This window comes from Sycon ciliatum, chromosome 2 (assembly GCF_964019385.1).
Source record: "Sycon ciliatum chromosome 2, ocSycCili1.1, whole genome shotgun sequence".
Lineage (NCBI taxonomy): Eukaryota > Metazoa > Porifera > Calcarea > Leucosolenida > Sycettidae > Sycon > Sycon ciliatum.
In genome coordinates, this window is record NC_088644.1 from 17328366 (window position 1) to 17353266 (window position 24901).

Below are 24901 nucleotides of genomic sequence, written 5' to 3' on the forward strand. Positions count from 1 at the left end.
CGATAGTGGAGGGTCACTAGTGCATGCACTACTATTAAGTAGATCATTCAAGATCATTTTTTGCAGCTCCATTTGAGAACTCGATGTGTTTGGGGCAAACTGCAATAACTCAAATTTGCACTGCTATGCACTCTGCTTCGAAACTAATTCATCTTTTTTGTCTTTAATAGACCATCAGGAACAACGAAATGTTGTGCAAGCAGAATGATGGTATTTATGCAAAGTAGCACATCTTGAGCAAATATACAGTTGAGTGTGCGTACTATCTATTTACTTGTCTATCAGAGTTTTCTGACCCAGCTTGGTCTTCATGTGAATACCACAGATCATGTCAAACTGCTCGCAGCCATTTGAACAGCATTTTCGCATATGTCATGCCAGCCCATCCTGCCCCGGAAACATTAAACTAGTGGCGGAAACAAGACAACGAGCAGCGGTAAGTGTGAAACTCGTGCAAGTGTAGGCATTTCTCTCGATCCTATGCAACTACGTGTGTAACGTTACTCCGGTTCAAAATGGTTGAGCAAAGCCTACCCTGACACTAGGAGTGATCAACAGTATGTTGTCAGGAGAAACTAGGGAGTCCAGAATTCATCGTGACAGACACAACGGACAGACTCCACCGTAGAAGCTCTTCAATTTATGGAGTCGACCTCCTCAACATCCATTTCCAGTAGTGTTGAAAGGATCTCACCGGGTACTCGTTAGCTCGCTCACCAGAAACTCGGCTTGTTTGCGCGACGAGCTCATTTGCACTAACGAGTACCATATTCGGTACGACATACACATTACAGTACAGTCAGTGCATCTAGTGAACTCTCCGTTCGAGCGAACCAGTCTTTTGGAAGTTTTTTCCCGCAACGTAGCAAAGAACAAGGCTACTTGTAATCTTTGAAAAAAGGTCTATTCTTACAACGGCTGCTCAACAAAGGCGCTGAAAAGATCACTCTACTATAAATACCCGTCCGAAGTGGAGCCAGTTGAAAGCAGCATCAACCCCAGCGTGAGCGGTGAACGTTCGAGGCATTTATCCATTTGAAGAATCAAAAAAATCACCTTTGCCACATCAGTGAAACTTAACTCACTCGATAAGCCCGCTTGTTGGCTCGTTTAGTATAGATGCGCTTGTTTCAACACCAATGTTCAGGCTAGGAACCTGCAATAAATCTCACAGTTAATGGGAACATTGTGGTGTGATCTCTCTACTACAATGTTTTGAGCTTTGGACGATTCTTAACCTTCTTGCTTGATGCTGCACAGGTAGAAGAAAATCACTTGCTACAAATTCAAGTTAGCCAGGCACCAGAACAGAATATGAACATCACAGTACAGGTAAGATGACTCTAATCTTCCTGTCTAAGCTTGTAACAGATGAAGCAGCTACCAAATGGGAACTGGCCTAGTGCGATTTTAGTGGAGAGCTGGTGGTCTTTAAAACCCGAGTAAGTGCAGCGGTCTTTGAATCCAGGGTTGGCACTGCAACGTACTTGGCACCATGGAAAAGTGATTGTCACACCAGGTGGTCAATGAAACCGGTCGGTCTCTTGGCCGTGCTGGCTTGCTTACTATAGTGTGCTGTAGTACGTGGGCCAATTTGATAAATGCAGTACCCTCATGCACCCCCCCCCCCCCCCCCGGCAAACGAAGGTTTTATGGTTGTAACTAACGCAGTTAGGGACACTGATTCCAATCATGTATGTTTGGGTTGCACCAGGATATCCAAACTGCAAAGTTGTACACCACTTTTCTGTATATCCTCCGTTTCCATGGGAACCACACCCAAAATTGGTTTCCTAGCTTGCAGCTGGATAATGATTGCAATGAATGTTGTGGCCAGCCATGGCAGTAAGTAAGAACAATTCTAAATGACAAATTACAAGCGAAGAGGCAATAACCTACACAGTGCGAGGCAAAAAGAAACAGATCTGAATGAAGAATTCGCAGTTGTTAGAACCCAAGCTTTATGTGGAACTTGAAATCCTTTAGGGTACAAGATGATTTTACTGATAGACGTAGGGCCAGCCAGAGAGAATAGGCAGCGAAAAACGGTAGTTTCAGGGCTCACGGTTGTGTACAAATACGTGGGCGCCGTTTTGTTTTGGCCAGCTCGCGCGACGACAGCTCGACTGTCACGCGACCACAGCTCGACCACCCCTTGTACACAAACTGTAGCCATCTCGCAGCACATTTTCAGTGCGACACATGCCTCTTCAAAATAGACTAAGATAGCACGGGTAGACAGTACGACGCTGAAAATCTGGGCGGAACCAGGCAAGATGTGAACTAGGGGATCAACCGAAGGAAATTTTGATTTTGGCCCCGGGAAACTAAAGATATTGTCACAAAGTCCGTGAATGCTCTACAGCAATCCCTTGATCTAGAAAAAATCGCTTCGGTTAAACCGTAGCTTAGCATCTACTGCAGATTTTGAGCCATCGATTGTCAAAATCGGCCAATATTGTGCTACCTTAGACTGTTTTGAAGTGAGCTAAGTCGGCAGGAGCGCACGCGAACTCCCGTGCGCGACGACAAGGAAGGAAACGTGTGCATAAGCATTGTAGATGCGGAAACTACACCAGCGAGGCAGCAGCAAGGCGTTTTTGCAATGTTTCCTCCGTGACTGACAAACTCTTGAAATAATATTCACCGTTTGCTGTCTAGCTCATCGGCGCTCTACTGCTGTGTGCTTCAGCAGCTATGGCGAACCGAAAATACTTGACCAGTACAACGGCAAAGCCATTTGAGTTGTCCTCTTGCAACAAAACAGAGTGGCAAATCAAATAATTCACAACTCTCCATCGTCACTTCTCACAGCAGCGTGGCACGGCTCTTTCACTCGTGTCCGTGCATTTACAAAACACTCTGACAACAGAGATAACGACCTAGAACACTGTGAGTCTTTGCTTCATTCCATCAAGGAGCCCTTGCCCTCTACCTCACCTGCGCCAGTGCATCAGCGGACGAGATAGATGTCGATCCCTTTCTCAGCAAAGACTCGGCGGCAGAAATCGCGACTTCGACTCATCGCAGGACTCTGCGTGCGAACTGTCTGAAGCCTTCGGCTTACGAGGCCAGCACTGCTCGCAACACATTCGCTCGGAAAGAAGCAATAACAACGACGGTGAACGGCGACCAAAGTGAAACGCAAGTCCCCAGCGGGTCTCCGTCTTCCTCAGTTCTCCTTCTTCTTGTCAGTCACTGCAACTCTCCTCGCAAAATCTCGAGTCCTTGCTGTGCTCCGCGCACTGCCGGCATGCCGCATACATGTAGCTCCGGTCACGCGAGCTCATTTCTATGGCGATCAGATTTCAAGATGTCCTCCCACGTAAACAAGTTTTGGCATCCCAACCGTGAGCCCTGAGTTTGGTCGTTGTATGCAAGTCAGATATGGCACGTGCTACACTAAAAGTCGGTCGCTGGTCACGCAAGGCAGGCGGCCGCTGTATCCGGTGCAAGTTTCTGTGTAGAACTGTCCGTGCATGGAAAAATGGTCGTTAAAAGCAGGTGGTCGCTAAAGAGGTTGCTTAAACCAGGTTTTACTGTAAGATGACAATCAACAAACGTCGCCAACGTGTGAAAATAGAGGGAAATTACTCATGTCATCACATGGCCACAAAATATTAGTAATTTGGCGTTGTATGCCCGATGTGGAGTGGAGCCGGTGTCGGACTTGATCCGAAATTCACGCTGGAGTCTATTCGGGCATGTGCCTCGCCTGGGTAAGGACACGCCAGCACGATTGAGCATGGAGCAATACTTTCAGGCACCCGAGGGGAGGTACCGTGGGAGGCCGAGGGTGACACTACCAATAAAGCTCCACACCGATCTGTCCCAGTCGAACAATGGGCACCTGCGGAGTGTTGAGGACTTGCGCCGTCTGGAGCGGATTGCTGTGGACCGTCCAGCATGGAACGCGCTGGTGAAGAGTGTTTGTGCACACCCTCGTCACGAGTAGAAACAGCCATGGCACCCTTATAAACTCATAACAACCATTCTATAATAATATTACTATTTGAATCTTTTAATAATTATCTGGCAACTCAACCTCATACGTATAATTATCTGGCCACCCATTGACCATGATGCTACATGAGGAGACAATAGTGATGACATTTTTCCAATGAGACCAATTTTATGACGCTCCATGTTACTGAAGGACTAACTTCGATCATTGGTTTTGTAGAGCCCCATTCTCTAGGAGCTGTCTACATCTGCTTTGTTTCAATGTCCAGCATAAGCGAACGTGTGGATCAAGCATAACTGCTTGGTTGACGCTGCCGCGGGAATGCGTATAATAATAATAATAATAATTCATACAAAAGATTGTGAGTAAAGCATTATGCTTCCCAAGTGTACACGTGGATGAGATTTTTGATATTTATTTGGAAAGGCTTATAGGCTGGTAAGATGTATCCAGTGGATGAAATTCCTGAGGCCGTAAGTACATGAAGATCATGCCAAATGCAGCGAGATAAGTCAACCAGAGCAGCTGGCACGGCAGGCCGAGTTGTCCAGAGATGATCTTCAACTGACCATCATTCATCTCCACCCATGGCTGACTAGAGACGGCGCCTGTCCCACCCATGACTGACTAGAGACGGCACCTGAAGCGACGGATCAAGAGCATTGCGCCAGACCAGGGCTTGATAATTGGCCCAGCCAGTGTGCTGGTGAAGATAATCACTGGTGGGAGGCAACAAAGCAGAATACTTTCCAGGATTGGTGGCACGTGGCAGGTTTTTCAATGCATGTAAAGTCTGCTCCATAGACCCTATGTTTACATTCCTTGCCAACTTTCTCAGGAAGATCAAAATCTCCAAGTAATATCTGCTAGAGCTATCGGCATCCTCTCCTGTAGGGATGTAATTATGTCACTTTCTGGGCCGCTGCAGGCAAACCTTCGCAGGAAGATCAAAATTTCCAAATAGTATCTGCTAGAGCTATCGGCATCCTCTCCTGTAGGGATGTAATTATGTCACTTTCTGGGCCGCTGCAGGCAAACTATTCACACAGCTTCAGTAGATCATCTGGTACGTCAGCAGAGCAACCCAAGTGCTGCATGGCAATGACAGCTGCTGCTTTGATCAGCTCAACAGTGATGCGCATTTGCCCTGGGAGACGTGCAGACGTGCTGTCACAGCCAGTGAATGCGTGTTTTGTGCACCCGCAAATGTTGTCCAGGCGTCAGGGGCCCAGCCTCCCTGCCCATCCGACCCGCCACACACAACAACGAAACTGAACTGTTTTACATAATTTCTTGACAAGACAGAGATGGACAGACAAGAAGACCGGACACGCCAAGGTAAACTGAAAACTGAAGAAAAAGACTAACATTATGGTAGCATATGAGCATGCACGCAAACAAAATAACGCATGACAATGACGTAACCGTTCCTTGGTTCATGTACAGACTACACATGCAACCAAAACCGTCCAACACAGTCTAAATAGAGAACACAAAACAAGACAAAATAAACAAAAGGACCACAACAAAAACGAGCCATGAAAAGTCTTTCTTTCTATTAGAACCGATACGCAACAGCGTGCATACCTGGAAGGGCATCGCAAACATCCTGTCCTAGCGATGATGCGATGGCAGTGAGGTCCACGCACCTGCGACGGCTGCCAGTTCCTGTTTCCCAGAGCAGACGGGATGCGGGTGGACAGGGAACATCCAATGACAAGAACATCGGTATCTGGCGAACAGATGCACACAATGTCATGTTCAAAGCCCTGGTTTCCTCAGTACATGGTTGGCATGCAAAAAGAGACCTGCATCAGCCTCTTCTTGACAACAGTGCCGAGCTTTGCTTCATGACAGGCGACGGGTGTACCATGAAGCAGATGTAAAGCGTACACAGTTTTCGCCGTTCGTCAGAAATGCAAATTTCCCTTCCATCTTGCAAGCGTATTCAGATCGCTGCCATTCAGCCACAAGGAACTGAACAAGATATGTCTTGTTGCTGGATGCTGAGAGAAACCGCTTTCAGTCGCCCGGAACCTTTTCGGCTCATGGCTGCTAATCTGGATCACTGCTGGAGGGGTCGGGCCTGCATGCTTGTTTCGCTACCGAGATTTGATTGATATATCATCAGGGTACGTGTCGCAAACAAGATCCACACAGCTAGCTGACAGCAAACCTCTTGCGATCTGAAAATATCTGCTGAGCCAGATGGCCGAAGATTGAGCCAACAGGTTTCATTGCTTGAAGCACATCCATGCCATCATAGATACTGTAATTCCACAAATTTTCGGTGTATTTATATTTTTGGTACTTTCGGTGCATCTGTTTCATACCTAAAATTTCAATACACCGAACAAACACTAACACACATAATCCAATTAGGGAACTGCTTCTCTGTACCTAACATTTCTGTCAACCTAACCTGGCCTGTTGCCCTCATACCGAAAATATTGAGCACCTAAAATTTCTGAAATTAGTAGTCCCGGTCCCAGTAGGAGCAGATCCTGGTTGGCTTCATAGAAAAAGGTGGATTGTCAACAGATCCCATCCCTAGTCGATATTACAACAGTCACTGCAATTATTATCGGCTGCAAGCCATCAGGAACCCATTATGCGTGTGGTTTGCCATGGTAACGGATGATATGCGGAAAAGTGAGAATTTGGTCACATTTGCAGTTGGATACCCTGGTGCAACCCAAACATGATTGGTGTCCCTAACTGCGTTTGTTACAACCATAAAACATTGGTTTGCCGGTGGGTGCATGGACGACTTTTTCCAGAGCTTCCTTTTCGAATAGACCGATCCCCTTATTATACTGGGTTCGAGCACGGGGGCAACCTCACTCGCGATCGAGCTAGTTTTGAACGTGGCAGCATCTTTGACAGTGTGTTTCAGGTTTGTTTTGGAATGTCTTCTGCTTAGTTCAAGTAGTTTGCGATGGCTTCGAGCGGTGCTGAACCTCCTGCTGGTAGGAGCAGAGTCTCTGAGAGAGACATGGACTGTGATGCAGCTGTAGGATTTTTTCAAGGCGCGGGAGGGAACGATCTCGGGCCACAAACAGGAGTTACTCCAGAGGTGAGTTTTTTTGTTGTTGAAATATTCGAATCGTGAATCGTGTTTTGAGATTTATTTTGTGCCTAGGCTTTAGCAGACCGTATTTCTTTCTCCTTGAGATCGGTGCTGAAGACAATAGTAACCTTTTGCTGGTCTGCCTTTTCCTCTCCAGAGCCATCTTCTATGAAGGTAACCGTGGTGCTGCCAAGTCACCAAGTCGCGATCAGCAGCCCTGAAGTGGAAAACTCGATTTTCCAACGATCTGGTTGGACATCAGCCACTAAAGTACTTCTGATTTGCCTGTAGTGACAACAGCAGCCATCCTTGGACACCTTGCAAAGACAGGAAAAGCCACTGGTGGAAGCGACTGCTATGAGGTGACGGTAGCAGTGCAGTGATGATCGCTGTTTTGTCAAGTCGAAGGGCTAGCCAACCCAGAGGAAGCAAAAAAAACGATGAGCAGTGCGTGGTATTGAGCGTGAAGAGCTAGAGGAGTACAGTGCAAACACATGGACGGAGTGGATGGTGTTTGAAGAACAGTGTGCTGTGTGCCGGCTGGTGGTGATGGTGGTCTTTGTCAGCATGTATTCGTGCTGCTTCTTGTGCTGGAACACTTCTCGCCCAGGAAGGCAGATTGCGTGCTCCCTGGCCCTCAGTCGGCAATGGGGCATTTGTTCCAGGAACATTACCCCAGAGCCAGTGATGAGTCGTACCTTTGAAAAGTTGAAGCTTGCTGTTAATCGCAAGCGTAGCGCAGTGGATTGCTCCCTCTTCGAAGCACGAGGGCCAAAGCTTGCCGCTGTCTGCAGCAAAGTGTGTGCGGTTCTTTCGAACCTATGAATATACCCCCCCCCCCCTCTCTCTCTCTTAGGAAGACTGCATGTTCAGAGTGAACTATTTCTAGTATATTTAATGTGAGACGGGCTGTTTACGCCCAAGATGAAGATACAGTTTTTTTCCGTTTCTATACCTTCCTAATAAAATACATCGTGACGGAGCTTTCGGTCATACTCCGCTGTACTACATCCTCAACCCGCCACCACCATGCGCTCTTGGCCGAACTAATGCACGAAGCATAAACACACCAGCACAGCAAGGACACTTCCGTTGACAGATATTATTTACGCCTCTAGACAGCTGTTTCGTTTCTTCAAGCTCATCGTTAGAGGAGGATAGTAGCAGGATACTAATGATGAAATAATATAAGATGATGCTAGTAGACGGTTTAAAACTTTATGGTCCGATATTGATGATTGGAGATCTAAGAAAGCAATGACAGTGATTGCGAAATGGATAATATTATCATGATTATATGCCAGTCTGGTAATGCGTTATACTAGTGAACAGTATTGAAATCATCACTGCATTCGATGTAAATATTGGTATACCTTTGGTTTCCGTATTGGAGAAAAAGAACCTGGTTGATTTGGTTGCATCTGCGACTGGCTACCGGGTGTTGTGATCAGCAATGTTACCATGGGAGAAAATAAGAGTGCAAGGATCTGTTGGGTCTTGTTGTGCTGTGCCGTGCCGGTGCGAGAACCCTAAGTGCATGGCAAAATAGAACTGTTTCATCCCCATTGCAGAATTTCTTGCGGTACATGGCATTGATGACTGAACATCTCGCCAGCTCACCCAGATGGGGATCATGCCCAAACGGAGGAACAAGACATCTTTCCAGCTCAGCTAGCTATATACCGTGAAACGGATGGTTAACTTGTGCCACGCATGCCAGCTTCTGTTCCATTCGGCCCAGGCTTAGACACACCAATGCCAATAGCAGCTGATCCTCCATTACATGCTCATTGGCGATTTACGGCCACCTCCAACTGTATCCGCCGTTCCTCAGCTTCCGTCTTCGCAGATCTGGCGCGGCGCAGTACATTTTCTCGGCTAGGCTCAAAGAAGTCCCACAGAGCGGTCCAAACACCTGAAGGCAAACCAGTCAGAAACTGGAGCGGCTCAGAGTCTTTCTTTATGTTATTGTACGTAAGCTGTTTTTCGGCTTTCTTCACCCCAGTCCTCACATCGACCAACTGCTCCACGAGACTCTGTACACGAGCTCTACTTGCTGCCAACTCCTGATGCAGATGCTGCACTTCCATTACAGGACCAAACTGCACTAAGCCAGGTTCCTTTCCAACTCAAAGTGCCGTTGCCTCTCAGCAAAATACTGGTTTGCGAGCATGGGGAGCTCGTGATGGCTGATCCAGACGCTGCACTTCAATGACCGAACTGCACTAGGCTCAGCAAATACTGTTTTGCGATCATGGGGAGCAGGGCGTCCAGACTCCACTCTCTTGCGAAAAGCAAACCTGGTACCGTAGGACAGCTGTTTGGTTTCCTCTGGACTCATCCTGTCCTTGTAGAGCTGGGCAAAACGATTTCGATTTCGGGATCGAAATGATCGCTGCAACTCAAATATTCAGAGTGACCCTAAAACTACGTCCTTCCTCACGGGAATAGCCTGGATCCGCTTTCTCCAGGCCGCTGTGGCTCCACACGAGGAAAGGAGTGAAATGACTTGTTTGCTTCGTCCTCCTGTTCTGACAGTGAGGAACGCAGCAATGTTCTGAGAAGGCATCCTGAAGTCGTAAAAAGGAAGACGTCTAAACAAAAAGAAAACAGCTCAAATCAAAAGTCCTTGTGGCATTTTTTTGTAGACAGGCTTGCACTGCATGTAGATCTCGTGTGCTCTGCACTTCGCATGCGAGAAGTCACGCACTAGTCGCGGTGAGGTTGGTCGCGTGTGTGCAGCAGGATCCCACACGACTGCGGAGTTGCCCCCTTGCTCGAACCCAGACAATAATAAGGGGATCGGTCTATTGGCCCACGTACTATTGCTTGTATGAGATGAATGCATTGGTCTTGTGAAATCATCGGTCCTTCTTGCATGGTTTGCATTACCAGCATAAAGTGACCTGGCGGTACTTGAAATATGCACTCGTGTGCATGTGTCTTGAATGTGTGTGTGTGTACATGTGTTGTGTGCTGTCAGGCTGTGCGTGATGGCAGTATCCTGCACACCTCCCAGCACACCATACTCTCCGGTAATGCTCATCTCGAGGACATCCATGTCTACATCAGACCAGAGTGGTCGCCTGGATTCTACTGGCTAGTTTACCACATATGTGATGGCGCTAGTAACATCATCGCCGACAGTGTGTACCAACCTGTAGCCCACTATCAACAAAATCAGGTGAGCCTGAATAGGGAAAACAGTCGTAAGATAGAAAAGTATGCTGAGTCCATAGTATGTAACTGTGATTGTACATGTAGGCCAATGCACCACACTGCCATCAGTACTGTATCTACTTTTCCTGCATCGCACCTTCCGAAGTTGTATTCATGCACTCAAACACACTATCACAGTATCATACCAGTACCCCCCCCCCCCCGGCCCCCCTGGTTTTGATTAGTTTGTTCAAGTGCCAGCTCAAACACTGCATGAACCGGTTCCATACCAAAGTTAGTTTCAAACAAAAGGAAAGTGTTCCCGTTTTCCACAGTGCACTGATGTAACTACACGATGTAATGAGAGCGCAGCATTCCGCACAACTGAGCATTCCGCACAACTGAGCATTCCGCACAACTGAGCATTCCGCACAACTGAGCATTCCGCACAACTGAGCATTCCGCACAACTGAGCATTCCGCACAACTGAGCATTCCGCACAACTGAGCATTCCGCACAACTGAGCATTCCGCACAACTGAGCATTCCGCACAACTGGCTCATACAAAAGAGAAAAGCGTTGCTAAGTCTTGGGTATGGATGCCTAAACTGATCTATGTGGAGTGGTCTGGAAGGTGCTAGGATCAGCTTATACTCAGCTGCCTTATAGACATCAACAATGATATGAATTGATCAGAACACTGTAACTTCCCAAAACATACAGTTGATCAAGACCAGGAAGCTTTCTGTTAATGGTGATCAGATCCAAGCTTGGTGAAGTCACTTATCAGCTTACCTATTATACCATTATGCCGAATACAACGTGTCATGTTGGTGTTAATGTGAATTGAAAGCTGTTCTCTCTATCTGAATCTATATTGTCTCTCAGCGGTGTTTGTATGAATAACTTGTTTGTTTCTGCTCTTCACTGTGTTATCTATCAGGCTAGGTTTCACTTTGAGCCGCATCAAGTGGAGTTCAGCCATGGCTACCAACAGGCACCTATGCTGAAGCTCTCTGCGCAACGCGGTACTAGCATGTACATGCTAACAGTGGATCAAAGTGTGTACTTCATGAATGCTACAAACAGGCTGACACATGAGTCTGTAAGCAGAACATACTAACAGAATAGGTAGTTTGCGCAATATTCAGATTTGAGCGGCATGTTCCTAGCGGGTCCACCTGTCCACCATGGTACTCCTTATCTGACTCTTTATGCATTCTTTGGAAGCTTCTTTTACTGTGGGTCAATATTATGAAAACCTCTCCAAGTGTGTGTTGTTTCTGGAGCTACTGTAGCAGAACAGGGATGTACTGTGTATTCTCTACTTTTGCAAGGTGTTGAAATACCAAGTGCCACACATATTGTCAATGCTCTCCACTGTAGATTGCAAGTTATGGTCTTCAGGATTATCCGAATAGTTGCCTGTATGAAGATTCCTGCAACCCCACGATCATATTCAAGGTAAATTGGAGCAAGTATTAGCATTACGACTTCCTGCATCCCTGACACCTTAGAAAGTTCCTAAAACCGAAATACGTATCTGAGCTTAAATCCCTTGAGTGCACTGTTCCCAGGTATGGGTGAAGTATGCGGCACTACATAAAGCACAGATTAATCAGCTGTAACTATAGCCCTGAGAGATTGCTGTACTGTTTTCCTACAATTGGGGTGCACTTCAAAGTAGTTGACTTCAAAGACAGCAGCATAACACCCACTCTTACCTTAAGTCATTTCAAGAGCTTATGATATCCAGCAGCAATATCGTAATATGGTTTCCTATTGTACCTCCTCTATTCTTTCAGAAAGCAGGCCTACTGACTCCGATTGTTCTACATCGCCCGGCTGTTGTGGAAAGGAATCTCACCAATCCTCATTGCCTCCGGGAATCCATGGAAAGAATAGACATAGAAGGTGAGGAATTTACACATTCAGAGTGTGCGGGTGTGTGTTGTGTGGTTGGGTGAGTATGTGTTTGTGTGCTTGTGTGCTTGTGTGCTTGTGTGAGTGTGAGTGTGAATGTGCATGCGCATGCATATAATGTACATGCCTAACAGTATGCCAGATTGGTGCTGTGTAAGTTTCTTGATGTTGGACTGTGCTCTTACCCGCTGCAGATTGCTGCCAGCAAGGGAGAGCTGTGGGAAAGCATCTTGTCGGGAAGGGATATGTATCCCTAAGATGTCTGACTGCGGCTACAAGGACACACCAGCAGGACAAGGTCTGCAGTTCTGTGTTCCAGTCTTGCTGTGTGAACTATCACACTGTGAAGGGCCCTATTGATCCGGATCGACTACGCACATCCTCTGGAAAGAGGTTCAGTCTGGACAAGTTGTACGAAAGAAACTACTTTCCAGAGACCATGATCAGAACTATTGACATGGAGTAAGTCTTGAAGCTGTTTCAGACTACAGTAGAACCTGTAACTAAAGACCACCGTGACTAGCGACCAGCCTGGTACTACTGACCACTTTGTCAGGCACGGACGGTCTCACATTCAAAATGCACTGTGACTAGCAATTACCTGCTGAACGCGACCAGCGACCGCCTTTTCTTGTCCCAAAGACGATTTTTGACCCGTAACTAGCGACCGCGATGTAGGAAATCAAATGTTGCTCGAAGCTCCTTCTTGGAATGTTGCTGATTTTCCATGGTCCTGACAGGAATCTTTCGATACTACAGCTGAACAAATGAATGCAGGTAATTTTGACCTCTCAAAATTTCGCAAGCGCTGTCAAGAATAAACGTGATAGGAAACGTCTTGGAGAGTGCATCGAAAGCGCTCTCTGATCGATGTTACTACTCGGAGGAGAAAAGTAGACTGGGCGGCTCTGTCACCCCAGTCATACAGACGGATCGACGATGGCATCAAGGAATCCAGAAACAAAGCAGCGCCACAAGGTCCTGATGCTGAAGGATTGCGTTCAAGCAATCGAGAAGTCACAACAAGGACAGTCGGTACGATTGATCGCATGAACAAATTTGAAGCCTAGCGCAAAACGAAACTTCCCCAGGGAACGTTTGACTCCTGGCTTCAGAAGTAGCAGCTGAATTTGAAGTCTGCAAAAAATTAATCTCTCTCCCTCTCTCTCTCTCTCTCTCTCTCTCTCTCTCTCTCTCTCTCTCTCTCTCTCTCTCTCTCTCTCGCTCCATCTCTCCGTCTTTCTCTCCAAGTGTTGTTTGACCTGAAATAAGAATGACATTGCGCAAGTCCTAGGGAATTGTATTAGCTGCATTTTGACATACATATCATATAATGGGATCCATATGTGGTCACACGGTGCAAACCTCTAACTAAAGACCACCTGCTACTAAAGACCGCTTTTGCTGGCACCAAAGGGTGGTCGGTAGTCACTGGTTTTACTGTATTACTAATCTAGCTTTGCTTACACACGCACAAAGTGTCTAGATCTGAGTGTTTTTGGACACGAGTTCAGAAAGACTCTTGATCTCTGCTTGTGAAAATGTATAGCCATTGTGAAAAGCTCGCTGTGTGTATCGCGGTTAGAGCACTCTGTCTTTTGACTGATGCTTTGAGCCGGTTTGAGCCGACTCCATTGCGATCAATTCGGCCAGCTCTGGTGACGCGATCTAACAAGATAGAAACAGCAAACTGTCTGGATATTGATTGAACATGTATATTGTAAGTATCATGGTGAGATGCTGTAGTTCCGTGTAGGAAACAGCCTACCTGGACCTTAAAAGCATGAATTCAACAACCAGGGACTATAAATGTATTGTGTTTGCAGCGAGCCAACAAAGCTGGTGCCGTTTCATCTGCCAGACACCATAACCACATGGAGTATGCAGGCCGTAGCTGTACACAACGCCTTTCCTCTAGCTATTCCAAAAGAGGTGAGGCTCGGCCCGCTTGATTGCTCACTTATTTCTATGGCAATGTCGCTGTGGCTTAGTGTTGCTATGGATATTGTCTATCTCATGCTCATATCAATATTATTAAGACATCGTACTATTCTCCTGTACCATTGGCATACATGCCAACCTGGAGGCTTGAGTTCCCTGAACAACGAGGCTGAATTCCCTTGATTTTGACCATTTTCCTGGACACCAATTTTTTAGCGCATCCATCATTGGCAGATGTATTTTTCATTACTTCTGCTCAAGCAAAGGGGATATCATTGCATTTAGCTGTAACTGCACAAGTTAACTTTCTGTTGACTGCCATTACACCGGCGATCCAGTGCAGTTCAACATGGTTTATTTTGTCTACTACATGCTGTGTGTACGTACAACGGATCTACAAGTTCGAGGAAACACTGAAAAAGCGTCAAAAAGGAGAAAATCGATTTCAAAAGTTCCATCTCAATCCCTGGACCCCGAGACAAACACCCTATTCCCTGGACTGTCCCGGGAAAGCCTGGATGGTTGGCACGTATGCATTGGTAAAGCTCTAAAGTTCCCTTTGAGCGCGCGCGCACACACACACACACGCACACACACACACACACATACCTCCTGTTTATTTTTCCAAATTCCCTAAGATCGCATGTCACTCCAAAAAGAGAAAGCCCCACCTGTGGAGGACAAGAGAAGTGGGTACGCTTCACAGTGCGACAGCCATTTCCATAGATAGAGCATGACTGTGAAGCGCTATCCTTAGGATACATCTGTGCCTACCCTGTCCTATCTTCTACTGAAGCCGAAGTGTCGAAAAGGCCCGGTGTCGGTAGATGTCAACTGTGGCAGATTGATGATATATCAGTATCAATCATCATTCTTGATGCTCGGATGATGGTTAGCACTGATGCACCATGAGTCCACCGTGGCTCACATTTATTGCATTGCACAGAAACAGTCTGATGTTGCACTGACATTTGTCTCTCCCAGCAGCTATTCTGGTGGCAGATTCCAAGCAAACACCATATTGCACATGGGCACACACGCGCGTTCACACACACACACGCACACGCACACACACACACACACACACACACACACACACACACACACACACACACACACACACACACACGCACGCACACTGAATTGCATGTATATTGTCAATAATTACGTTAACGTCAATGATGTGTTGTCCTCTACAGCTGCAGTTTACCGTTCACAAAGAGTTCTTTCTGGAGGTGCACCTTCCATCAACTCTCACCCACAAAGAGCAGTTTGAACTCCGTGTCACACTGCACTCCAGAAGCACGCGGCCACAGCCAGTAAGTCAGCTTTTTGCACCGTGATGCTTCATATTTTTGGCTAGTGCAGTCTGCGTGCCTTGATATTTTGCAAATGAAATATGCAAGACACCTTCTGTGAAATCCGGAGTGCCAATTTCATCTATCTGCAGCGGAATACAGATCATTATATACCGGTCATGATGTCTGACAGGATGATATTTTGATGTTTACCGACTTCGTTCCGAATGTTGACCACTGGTCTTAGAAGCCGTGTAGAAATTTTTTATATTTTTGGCTTGGACCAGTATTTGATGTTTCTTGGAGTTGTTGGTTAAAATCTGTGTACAGATTTTTAGAAAAACTACTCTCCTGCCGTGTTGTGCAATGTGTGCAATGTGTGCATGCATTTCTTTGCTGACTGTCTGTAGTTTGATGTCTACTTGGTCGGAAGTTGGAAATACTGCAGCCAAGCCGGCTCTGGTGGTAGGAGTGGCAATGCTTCTATCATTGTTCCCCGTGAAGGCACTATCAGCCTGACGTTTGTCATCACTCCACTAGTCACTGGTGATATTGAGATTGGTGTGCAGGCCATTGGCAAGAGTCCACAGGAGTCGGACTATGTCACAAGGATGATACATGTCAAGGTGTGTACCGTGTAACATGTAGATAAGGTGTGTACCGTGTAACATGTAGATGACTCTCTTTGTACAAACGCAGGCGCGTAGCACCGCCTTTGGAGCTGGTCCGGCAAGAGCGGCTCCCAGGGGCTTCCCGGGAAAAATTTGAAATTAGTGTGCATGATCCAGTTATTAATCCTGCATTTTGGGCACTTTCGGCCGTGGTTGGGCGAAAAAGTGGTCCGGCCAAAGCGCCCCTGGAACAACGTTGGCAGGTGTATGGCACGGTCATATATTTTATTTCTTTATTTTTTACTATGTTCACATACCCAGCTCGAAAAGAATAGTGAATGACGATGGTACATATAAATTGCATACCTTCGTGTTGAGCACTGGATCACAGTTCCCAGTGGTATTGTAGGCTGTTGGGTGCTTCAATGGAATCAATGGAGTCATCTTTCCAATATTCCTTTCGACGTCTCTCTCCCTCCTTGGGGAGACCGACACGACCAGCTTGTAGCAGGGTCAAATGCATGTGTGTGTGTGTGTGTGTGTGTGTTTGTGTGTGTGTGTGTGTGTGTGTGTGTGTGTGTGTGTGTGTGTGTGTGTGTGTGTGTGTGTATGTGTGTGTGTATGTGTGTGTGTATGTGTGTGTGTATGTGTGTGTGTATGTGTGTGTGTATGTGTGTGTGTGTATGTGTGTGTGTATGTGAGTGTGTATGTGAGTGCCGTGTATGTGGGTGTGGCACGTGTGGGTGTGGATGTACATGTTGACGCACTGTCCTTACAGCCGAGTGGTGTGCGCATTACAGACCAGTGCGATTCGTTCCCTATCGTTCTTCGGCAAGGCAATTCGTTTGAGCAGGAGTTCAATCTCACTCTTCCAGGAAACCAACTACCATCCACATCTACGGCAATGATAAAGGTTTCAGGTGATTTGCTTAGACATCGACTTGTGGATTTTTTTCTTTCCATTTGTATTGGTCTAGAGTTGTCCAGACTCCAGACCACCCAGGGGCTCAGGATAATGTTTCTGGGTAACCCATTTTCTGACTAATGCACCATCAATATGGATTCCGTATATGACGATCCATATTGTTCATCTCCCTGGTAGAACACCTGATTTGAGCCCACCGCCCCTGGAAAATTTAGTCCGGATGCCGATGGTTCCAAATACCTAAGGTCCGGATAAGTAAGGTTCAACTGTGTATGTACTTGCTTTTTATGTGAGATTCCCTTTGATAGACATCCAATTTCATAAGCAGGCTAGATTAAACACGTCCTGTAGAGTTGTAAAATTATGTTTGACGCGGCTTTATTAAACTCTGGCAGGGCCCCGATTGGGCATGTCCTAGACCCTGTTCTAATAATATCACTAGCATATTTGCAGTGTTTCAACGGATCCTGTATTTGCCATGTTGATTGTTGCACAGGCAATGTTCTCTCCCACCTGTCACAGTTGGATGGCGTGGATGACATGCTAGAGATGCCGTATGGCTGTGGCGAGCAGAATATGATGCGGTTCTCCATCAATGTCTTTGTATTGCGTTACCTTTCAAGAACATGTGCTCCGGAGTCGACTGGCCAAGCACTGAATAGGCTGGTCAAGCACAAGGCACTGATGTATATGCGGACAGGTATGACCTTGTAGAGTTGGTGTGATACCAACATTGGCGTGGACACTCGGCTATTACATTCTAGTGATAGAAGTCTGTACATCGAGCTAAAAATGGTCAAAATCTAGTGTTGAGCACCAAGCCGCATCCTCTACTGAGAGTATAGCTGTATTCAGTGCCTGTCAGACTGGCTCATGGCCATCATGTATAGCTGTATTCAGTGCCTGTCAGACTGGCCCATTGCCATCATGTATAGCTGTATTCAGTGCCTGTCAGACTGGCCCATGGCCATCATGTATAGCTGTATACAGTGCCTGTCAGACTGGACTGGCTCATGGCCAGCATGGTGGTGCATGTAATAGGATGTTCTTGTCTGACTCTCTACACCGTCGTTGCCATGGTGTTGCCATGGTGTTGTGTGTACATTCCTATTAGGTTATCAACGGCAGCTCAACTTTCAGCGTGATGACGGATCATTTTCGGCATTTGGAAACAAAGATAAATCCGGCAGCACTTGGTATGTTTGAAATTGCCAATGCATGTACATATACGTACTATGTGAGGTCTATAATACCCCCCCCCCCCCCCCACACACACACACCACCACCACCAGCACCACCACCACCAGCACCAGTATGCAACTGCAGTCTACAGAGTATATGAGAGCAGTATTTTGATATTGAATTACAGCAGCACTAGAAGAACAGTGTCCGCCTGATCCTACCCGGGCATGACAAACCCTTGCATGCTGCCTGCACCGTGTGCATTGTCGTCACGGGTTAGCCGTGAACGAACTGCCTCTACGCTCCTCTCCACGCCACACAACAAAGGACCAGTACACATTGTTAGAGAGGTTTTCTTCTACTTCATTTCAGTAGGCGACTGGGGAACTCATAAAGAAGAACCGACACTGACAACGAACGTCTGACACTGAGACAAGACGAGACAACAGAATATATTATAGTGAAGGCGTACAACGGGGACACGACGAGCAAGTGTGTACCAACGGGGACAGAAGACGGTGCAGCCGCATTTACGCAGGAGTCAAAAACAGCGCAGCAGCATGTACCACGACTCAGCAGCATGTACAACAAAGAGACACAAAAGCAGCCACGTGTACGACAAAGAGCTACAAGTGCAACCGCATGTACAACGAAGAGACACAAGCGCAGCCACATGTACAACAGCATGGTCACGCGGCTTGGAAGTTTGGATAAAAGTTTGGATGGGAATCTTTGTGTTTGCATTGTTTGCCAGCATAACCCATTGAGCTATGCCGTGTAATGTTAAACTCTTCCATTACATTATTGGATAGAGAATGTGCAGCCAATCGCACGCTCTTGGGGTTTATGCACTCTTGCTGATATACACCAGCCTCGCTAATGTCTTCTATTGGCCGTGCCTTGTGTAAATCAGGACTTTTTTTACCTTCCCGTGATAAGTACACTCGCATCTCTCTTATCTGGGCAGTCTGGGACTGAGCACCACCTACAACTTGGAAATATCCGTAACTCACAATCATGTACATTTTGATGGGGAAGGGCCGGAGACCTGGCATATGACGTCACTATTTCCGCATAAAGGCAGTGATATTTCCACTGAAACTCACCCACAGGGTGCTAGGTAGACAGAGGTGCCCGTAACTTCGAGGTCCGGATGAGAGAGATGAGTGTATGCCTGATAATTATGGAACTTGTTTGTTTGCAGGCTTACTGCCTTTGTGGCAAAGAGTTTCTGTGCAGTGGATGCCAGTATGCGACAAGACATTCCTATTGATGATACAGTTATTGAAAAGGCCTTGTTGTGGCTTAAGTCACACAGAACACACGCGGGTGGCTTCTATGAAGCAGGAGATGTCATCGATGAGTGTATCATGGTAAGGTTTCTTGCAGCACAGCTAATGCAGGCTTGCTAGTTGTACGCATGTATCACAATCTTCCATTGAAGGAGAAGTGCATCGATTTTTCTAGTAGGATTCAGTTGAAAGACAATTTTAGATCTGTTCGAATGGCATATCTCTTGCTTGCATACGATAAAGACAAACTTGCCAAATCGCCAATTGTATGATACACGTTGCCGTAGCGGCTACATTGATGTGGGGATTGTGCTGTATCTTTCTGTTTCCAATCTAAACATGATGAAGGGTGGTGCTGGAGGATATCGATCACCAGAATTCATCAACTATCAGCTGACAGCTTATGTTGCCATAGCAATGTTTGAATGCAGTGAACGATTTCCTATGGTGAGTTACCATTAATCTGCACCCCACAACTCGCATGCGCACGCTTGACATCGCGCACTCAAAGTTTAGCACTGACTTGCATTATTATGCATCCACAAAAAAGGCTGCAGAAAACAAGGGTGCATAGACTCGGGTGGAGAGCCAAGGATTAATTTATTAGAAGAAAAGAGGACCAAAGAGCTACAAGTTACGCTGTAATACATGTATCCACTAAGAGTTGGACACTCTCGTGTTGTGTACTCTTGATCGTAGTAATAGTATGTAGTCCTGTAGTCTGTGTCCGTGACTCGCATGTTCAACTGTTCAACTTTGTGCTGTTCCTTGTACAGGTGAGGGAGGCAGCTCAGGAGGCTGCCACCCACTTAACTAACAGATATTCCAAGCTGATCAATACCTACGACTTGGCCTTGGCATCATATGCTTTGTCATTGGCTGGGCAAAGAGTAATTGACCCTGGTGTAATACTTTCAAAGCTTGACTCGTTTTCCACAGGTAATATCACCATCAACTGAATCTATACATGTATCCCAGGGTTCTAGCCAAAGAGGATGGGATGGGGGGGGGGGGGGTACTCCGATGCCCCACTCTGATAGCGCACCACCCTACTCATATTTCCGATTGTTGTGCATTTTCAGTTCATACAACGAACATGCGGCCTCAAATAGACCGTCTCGGGTGCGGCTCATGCATTTGTGGACAAGGCAATAGTGGAACATGGAAAAAATGGGTGCTCCTCCCCCTACAACTTTTCTCTGGCTAGAACCATGTATCCGATATGTATAACCTTGGTACTATAAACAGTAGGCGTGGAGGCAAAAAGCCTACTATCGATGAAAGTGAAGTGAGCACACTCATACCACGAGAACAATGGAACAACATTTTAAGATTGAACGTCACTTTCATGTGATTATCATCAGAAATCATCATCGCACTGAGTGTTGGACTACAAAGGAAAGATAGGTACTATAGTTTGGGAAGATAATGCTCTAGCGGTTGATTATCTGACAGTTCCTCCAGGACTCTACTGGATGGAAGGCACCGCTATGAATAGCATAATCTCCATGCCGCTGGAAACCATCCCTTCCTTTCCTGGCTCTCTGGCTGCCCTAGTTGGAGCCACCTCCACTTCCTTGTACTGGCTCAGTATATTCGTTAGACTTAAGTTAAGAATGAATACAATAGTATACAGCCAGTGCAGTAAACCCTGACTGTTGTAAGAAAGCCATAATCATGTGCAAGTTACACCACAGACCACTTGTACATCCTACAAGCTGCTCTGTCAAAGCAACTGCCTGGATATTTGCATGCCCTGAATAATGGCACAAAAATAATAATTGTCTTTGACTTAATGTGGGCTTTGCACAGCAAAGCCTAGTTAGCCCAGGCACACGCATGCTGGTGGTGGAGTGCTGCGAGCGCGTGTCCTGTGACCACCTCGTGACTAAGCCACGTGCGCAGCGTGTGGCCTGGCAAAATTTTATGGACAATCGTAGATATGGCGTCTAATATGGAGACACGTTTTGCTGAGCTGTCTTTGTGCGAAGGAGCCTTCTTTGCGGTCGCAGTTTCGTAGTTTTGAGCATGGGTACGCCGATGGCGTGTGTGTGTGTGTGTGTGTGTGTGTGTGTGTGTGTGTGTGTGTGTGTGTGTGTGTGTGTGTGCGTATATGTGTGCATGTGTGTCTGTGTGTGCATGTGTGTCTGTGTGTCTGTCTGTCTGCGTGGGTGCGCGAGTGCCCGAGTTAGGCGTGCGGGTGCACTGGGAGGTGCTTGCGTGTTTACGGGTGCAGGGGCTAACTAATTTTGGAGGATCTTACCCTGCCTTACTAGTCTGGACTAAATCAATGATGAACAGGCTGAAAGTTGCTGCTTACCCTCCTGACCCGCATTACGATGAACTTACCAAGCATTTGGGGAAGAAAATTTGACCATTTGTCTTCTAGCACTTGTGGTATTGTGTCATTGATCCTGAATTCCTGATACTTTGCAGTAGCAAACTGAGTCAAATAGTGACTTTCACCTTAACTGTTGTTTTATCTAGTGATCGATGGCTCCACGTGCGATACAAGACATCAGAGAACCCCATCGCAAAACGGACGGTCTTGTACTGGCGTATTCTTGGAAACATCAGCGTATGCAATGCTGGCAAGGATGCAGCTAGGCGCAATCGAGGAATGTGGCCAATGCTACGTAGACTGGTTCTTACGCTGGAGGAAAGACTCTGGCGGATTTGTCTCTACTCAGGTACTCTTCAATGCCTTACATCACATTACAATATTACAGGTCGGAAGAATGCCCTCCAATGGGAGAACCAGGACCTCGTTAAATAGAGCTCTCCGATTTGCTTTTCAAACCATGTTGGCACCTCCACACCACCCTTCCGGAGCAAGGGTCTTGCATATTGCATTTAGCGTTAAGGTGTTGCACTTAAAGTCTTTGCGTATTGCGTTGCGCGCATTGTGTATTGGGCCCGGCTATATTGTGTATTGGGCCCGGCTATATTGTGTATTGGGCCCGGCTATATTGTGTATTGGGCCCGGCTATATTGTGTATTGGGCCCGGCTATATTGTGTATTGGGCCCGGCTATATTGTGTAGAATAAAGGCCTAACCACTTAGAAATGTACGGGATTTTCTTCCGCAGCAAGGAAAGGACTTGTGGGTGCACGTGTACGTCTATGTGTGTACTTGCGGCTGTGTGTGTGTATGTGCGGGCATGCATGCTTATGTGTGTGTGTGTGTGTGTGTGTGTGTATATGTGTGTGTGTGTGTGTGTGTGTGTGTGTGTGTGTATGTGTGTGTGTGTGTGTGTTGCATGACTGTTGCCTTGTAGGATACGGTACTAGTGACCCAAGCACTGACTGAGTATCATTGTTGTCACGTGGGTGAGCAGTTGCAGCAGAATTTGTCCATTACCCTCACATCACGTATGATGAATACTAACAAAACAGAAGCCAGACATCTCTCTATCAATGCATTCAACAAAGACTTGGAGCAACGTGTACTTGTAAGTAAATGTTACCTCGGGGAAAGGGCTTTTAAAATATAAACTCAGTATTTATGGATGCTGAGATTTACAAATGTGTCATGTGTATGCACGGCCTCGTGAGCAAGATATTTAGATGCTTTGTACTGGCATGTTGCTGCTTTCGATGGTCAAGGTGACCTGTCTCACCAATTATCACTGCACTGTGGAGTGTACATTTTCCAGCATATCTATAGTTTACTGTGTTATTTTACACCACACCGGGAATACACATTTAAATGGAAATGGCTTCAATGTGCAGCATGACATGATCCGATGTACAATGTTCTTGTAGGTCCGTCCTAATTTCAACAAGGGCCTATCCATTCGTGTGAATGCCAGTGGTGAAGGCAGGGCCACAGTTCAGGTAAGTTCCCACATACAATGCAGAGGCCAGCTACCGGTATCCTGAATGATTGAAACCGTGAAGGAATTGGCGTTCCTAGCATAGAAACACATTGTATCTGTGTACTCAGTCAGGGTCGGATAGAAGTTGCTAGATGACAATGCCCAAACCTAGTCTTCTCTTTATTGGTGTGTGCATTGCACTAGTGTACTGTGCTATATGGACTATGCGCTGTGTGATCGCCCCAACTCAACAATTTGTTTCTGTGAAGCCACTTCAGCATATACATATACTGTTATTATACGTACCACGTGTAGGTGTCCCTGTGGGTGGTACTATCCCTGTGGGTGGTACTATCCCTGTGGGTGGTACTATCCCTGTGGGTGGTACTATCCCTGTGGGTGGTACTATCCCTGTGGGTGGTACTATCCCTGTGGGTGGTACTATCCCTGTGGGTGGTACTATCCCTGTGGGTGGTACTATCCCTGTGGGTGGTACTATCCCTGTGGGTGGTACTATCCCTGTGGGTGGTACTATCCCTGTAGGTGGTACTATCCCTTTGGGTGGTACTATCCCTGTGGGTGGTACTATCCCTGTGGGTGGTACTATCCCTGTGGGTGGTACTATCCCTGTAGGTGGTACTATCCCTGTAGGTGGTACTATCCCTGTGGGTGGTACTATCCCTGTGGGTGGTACTATCCCTGTGGGTGGTACTATCCCTGTAGGTGGTACTATCCCTGTAGGTGGTACTATCCCTGTAGGTGGTACTATCCCTGTAGGTGGTACTATCCCTGTGGGTGGTACTATCCCTGTAGGTGGTACTACATGTATACCGGTCAACAGTACTTTGCGGCTCAGTCAAACTTGCCAATAACAATCTTGGTTGGTTGTAATGACAAATCCCGAATAAGAACATGTTGTCGGCCAAATACAATGCTAATTTGACCACTATGTACCCGAGGTCGACCTCTGTTCTAACATTGACCTAAAACATCACCCTTATTGCCAAGGGGCTAAGTGAGTCCACAAATTTTAGACGTGATCGTACAAGGCATATTACGAAATACCATGGTAACAGCCCATGGCAACCGCGGAGAGTATGGAATTTTGCACTCCACTGATATGGCAAGCTGAGAAAAGCACCAGGTGATATGCCATGGTCAAAATTCACTTTGGACATAGTTGCTAGCGCTCCAACCAGAGCATACCAACAAATTTTCCGAGAAAATTCTCGGCGAAAGCGCTTTTGGATAGCCATTTCTTGGGCCCTACCGGTAGGACGGCATGTAAACTATCATTAAATACACCCATTCTGTCTGTCCTGAAGAGCATCGGGGATGTGCCCATGTCAATTTCTACTTGTGTTCTACTTACTTTACTCTACAGTATTGTCTCAAGTACAATGTTATGCAACATGAGAAGACATGTAACTTCACGATTCACACTCGTCTGACACCCAGTGAAGCATGCAGCCAGAACGCACCAGGCACTCTAAAGCCAGAATCCTGCATGATTGTAATGGATGTTACAGTCAGGTAAGAGAAAAATAGGACGTGCAGGTGTGCGAGTGTATTTTTTAAAATGTGTGTGTGTCTGTGTGTCTGCATGCATATGCACCATACTATTGTCAGCTACTACTATAATAAGAAAAAGAACAGCTCGCATCTGTGAGTGAAAAGGTTCCCAGATGCATGTCTGTTTTCGGCTAAGTCAAAGGCTT

The 24901-nt window shown here is 46.5% G+C and overlaps 1 protein-coding gene across 1 annotated transcript in view; it reads left to right on the top strand.

The window, feature by feature from the left end:
- The window catches only part of LOC135808998 (complement C3-like), a 61036-nt gene that overhangs the window by 8757 nt on the left and 27378 nt on the right, over window positions 1–24901 (top strand). Inside the window, exons 14-33 of the mRNA XM_065322253.1 lie at window positions 326–436; window positions 1261–1332; window positions 10018–10218; window positions 11137–11298; window positions 11580–11657; window positions 11999–12107; window positions 12311–12578; window positions 13943–14048; window positions 15257–15376; window positions 15766–15981; window positions 16745–16886; window positions 17388–17591; window positions 18006–18087; window positions 19278–19446; window positions 19714–19812; window positions 20142–20304; window positions 21853–22055; window positions 22644–22817; window positions 23131–23202; window positions 24568–24716. Coding sequence (XP_065178325.1) covers window positions 326–436; window positions 1261–1332; window positions 10018–10218; window positions 11137–11298; window positions 11580–11657; window positions 11999–12107; window positions 12311–12578; window positions 13943–14048; window positions 15257–15376; window positions 15766–15981; window positions 16745–16886; window positions 17388–17591; window positions 18006–18087; window positions 19278–19446; window positions 19714–19812; window positions 20142–20304; window positions 21853–22055; window positions 22644–22817; window positions 23131–23202; window positions 24568–24716 — 2900 coding nt within the window. The remainder of the gene's footprint in view (window positions 1–325; window positions 437–1260; window positions 1333–10017; window positions 10219–11136; window positions 11299–11579; window positions 11658–11998; window positions 12108–12310; window positions 12579–13942; window positions 14049–15256; window positions 15377–15765; window positions 15982–16744; window positions 16887–17387; window positions 17592–18005; window positions 18088–19277; window positions 19447–19713; window positions 19813–20141; window positions 20305–21852; window positions 22056–22643; window positions 22818–23130; window positions 23203–24567; window positions 24717–24901) is intronic.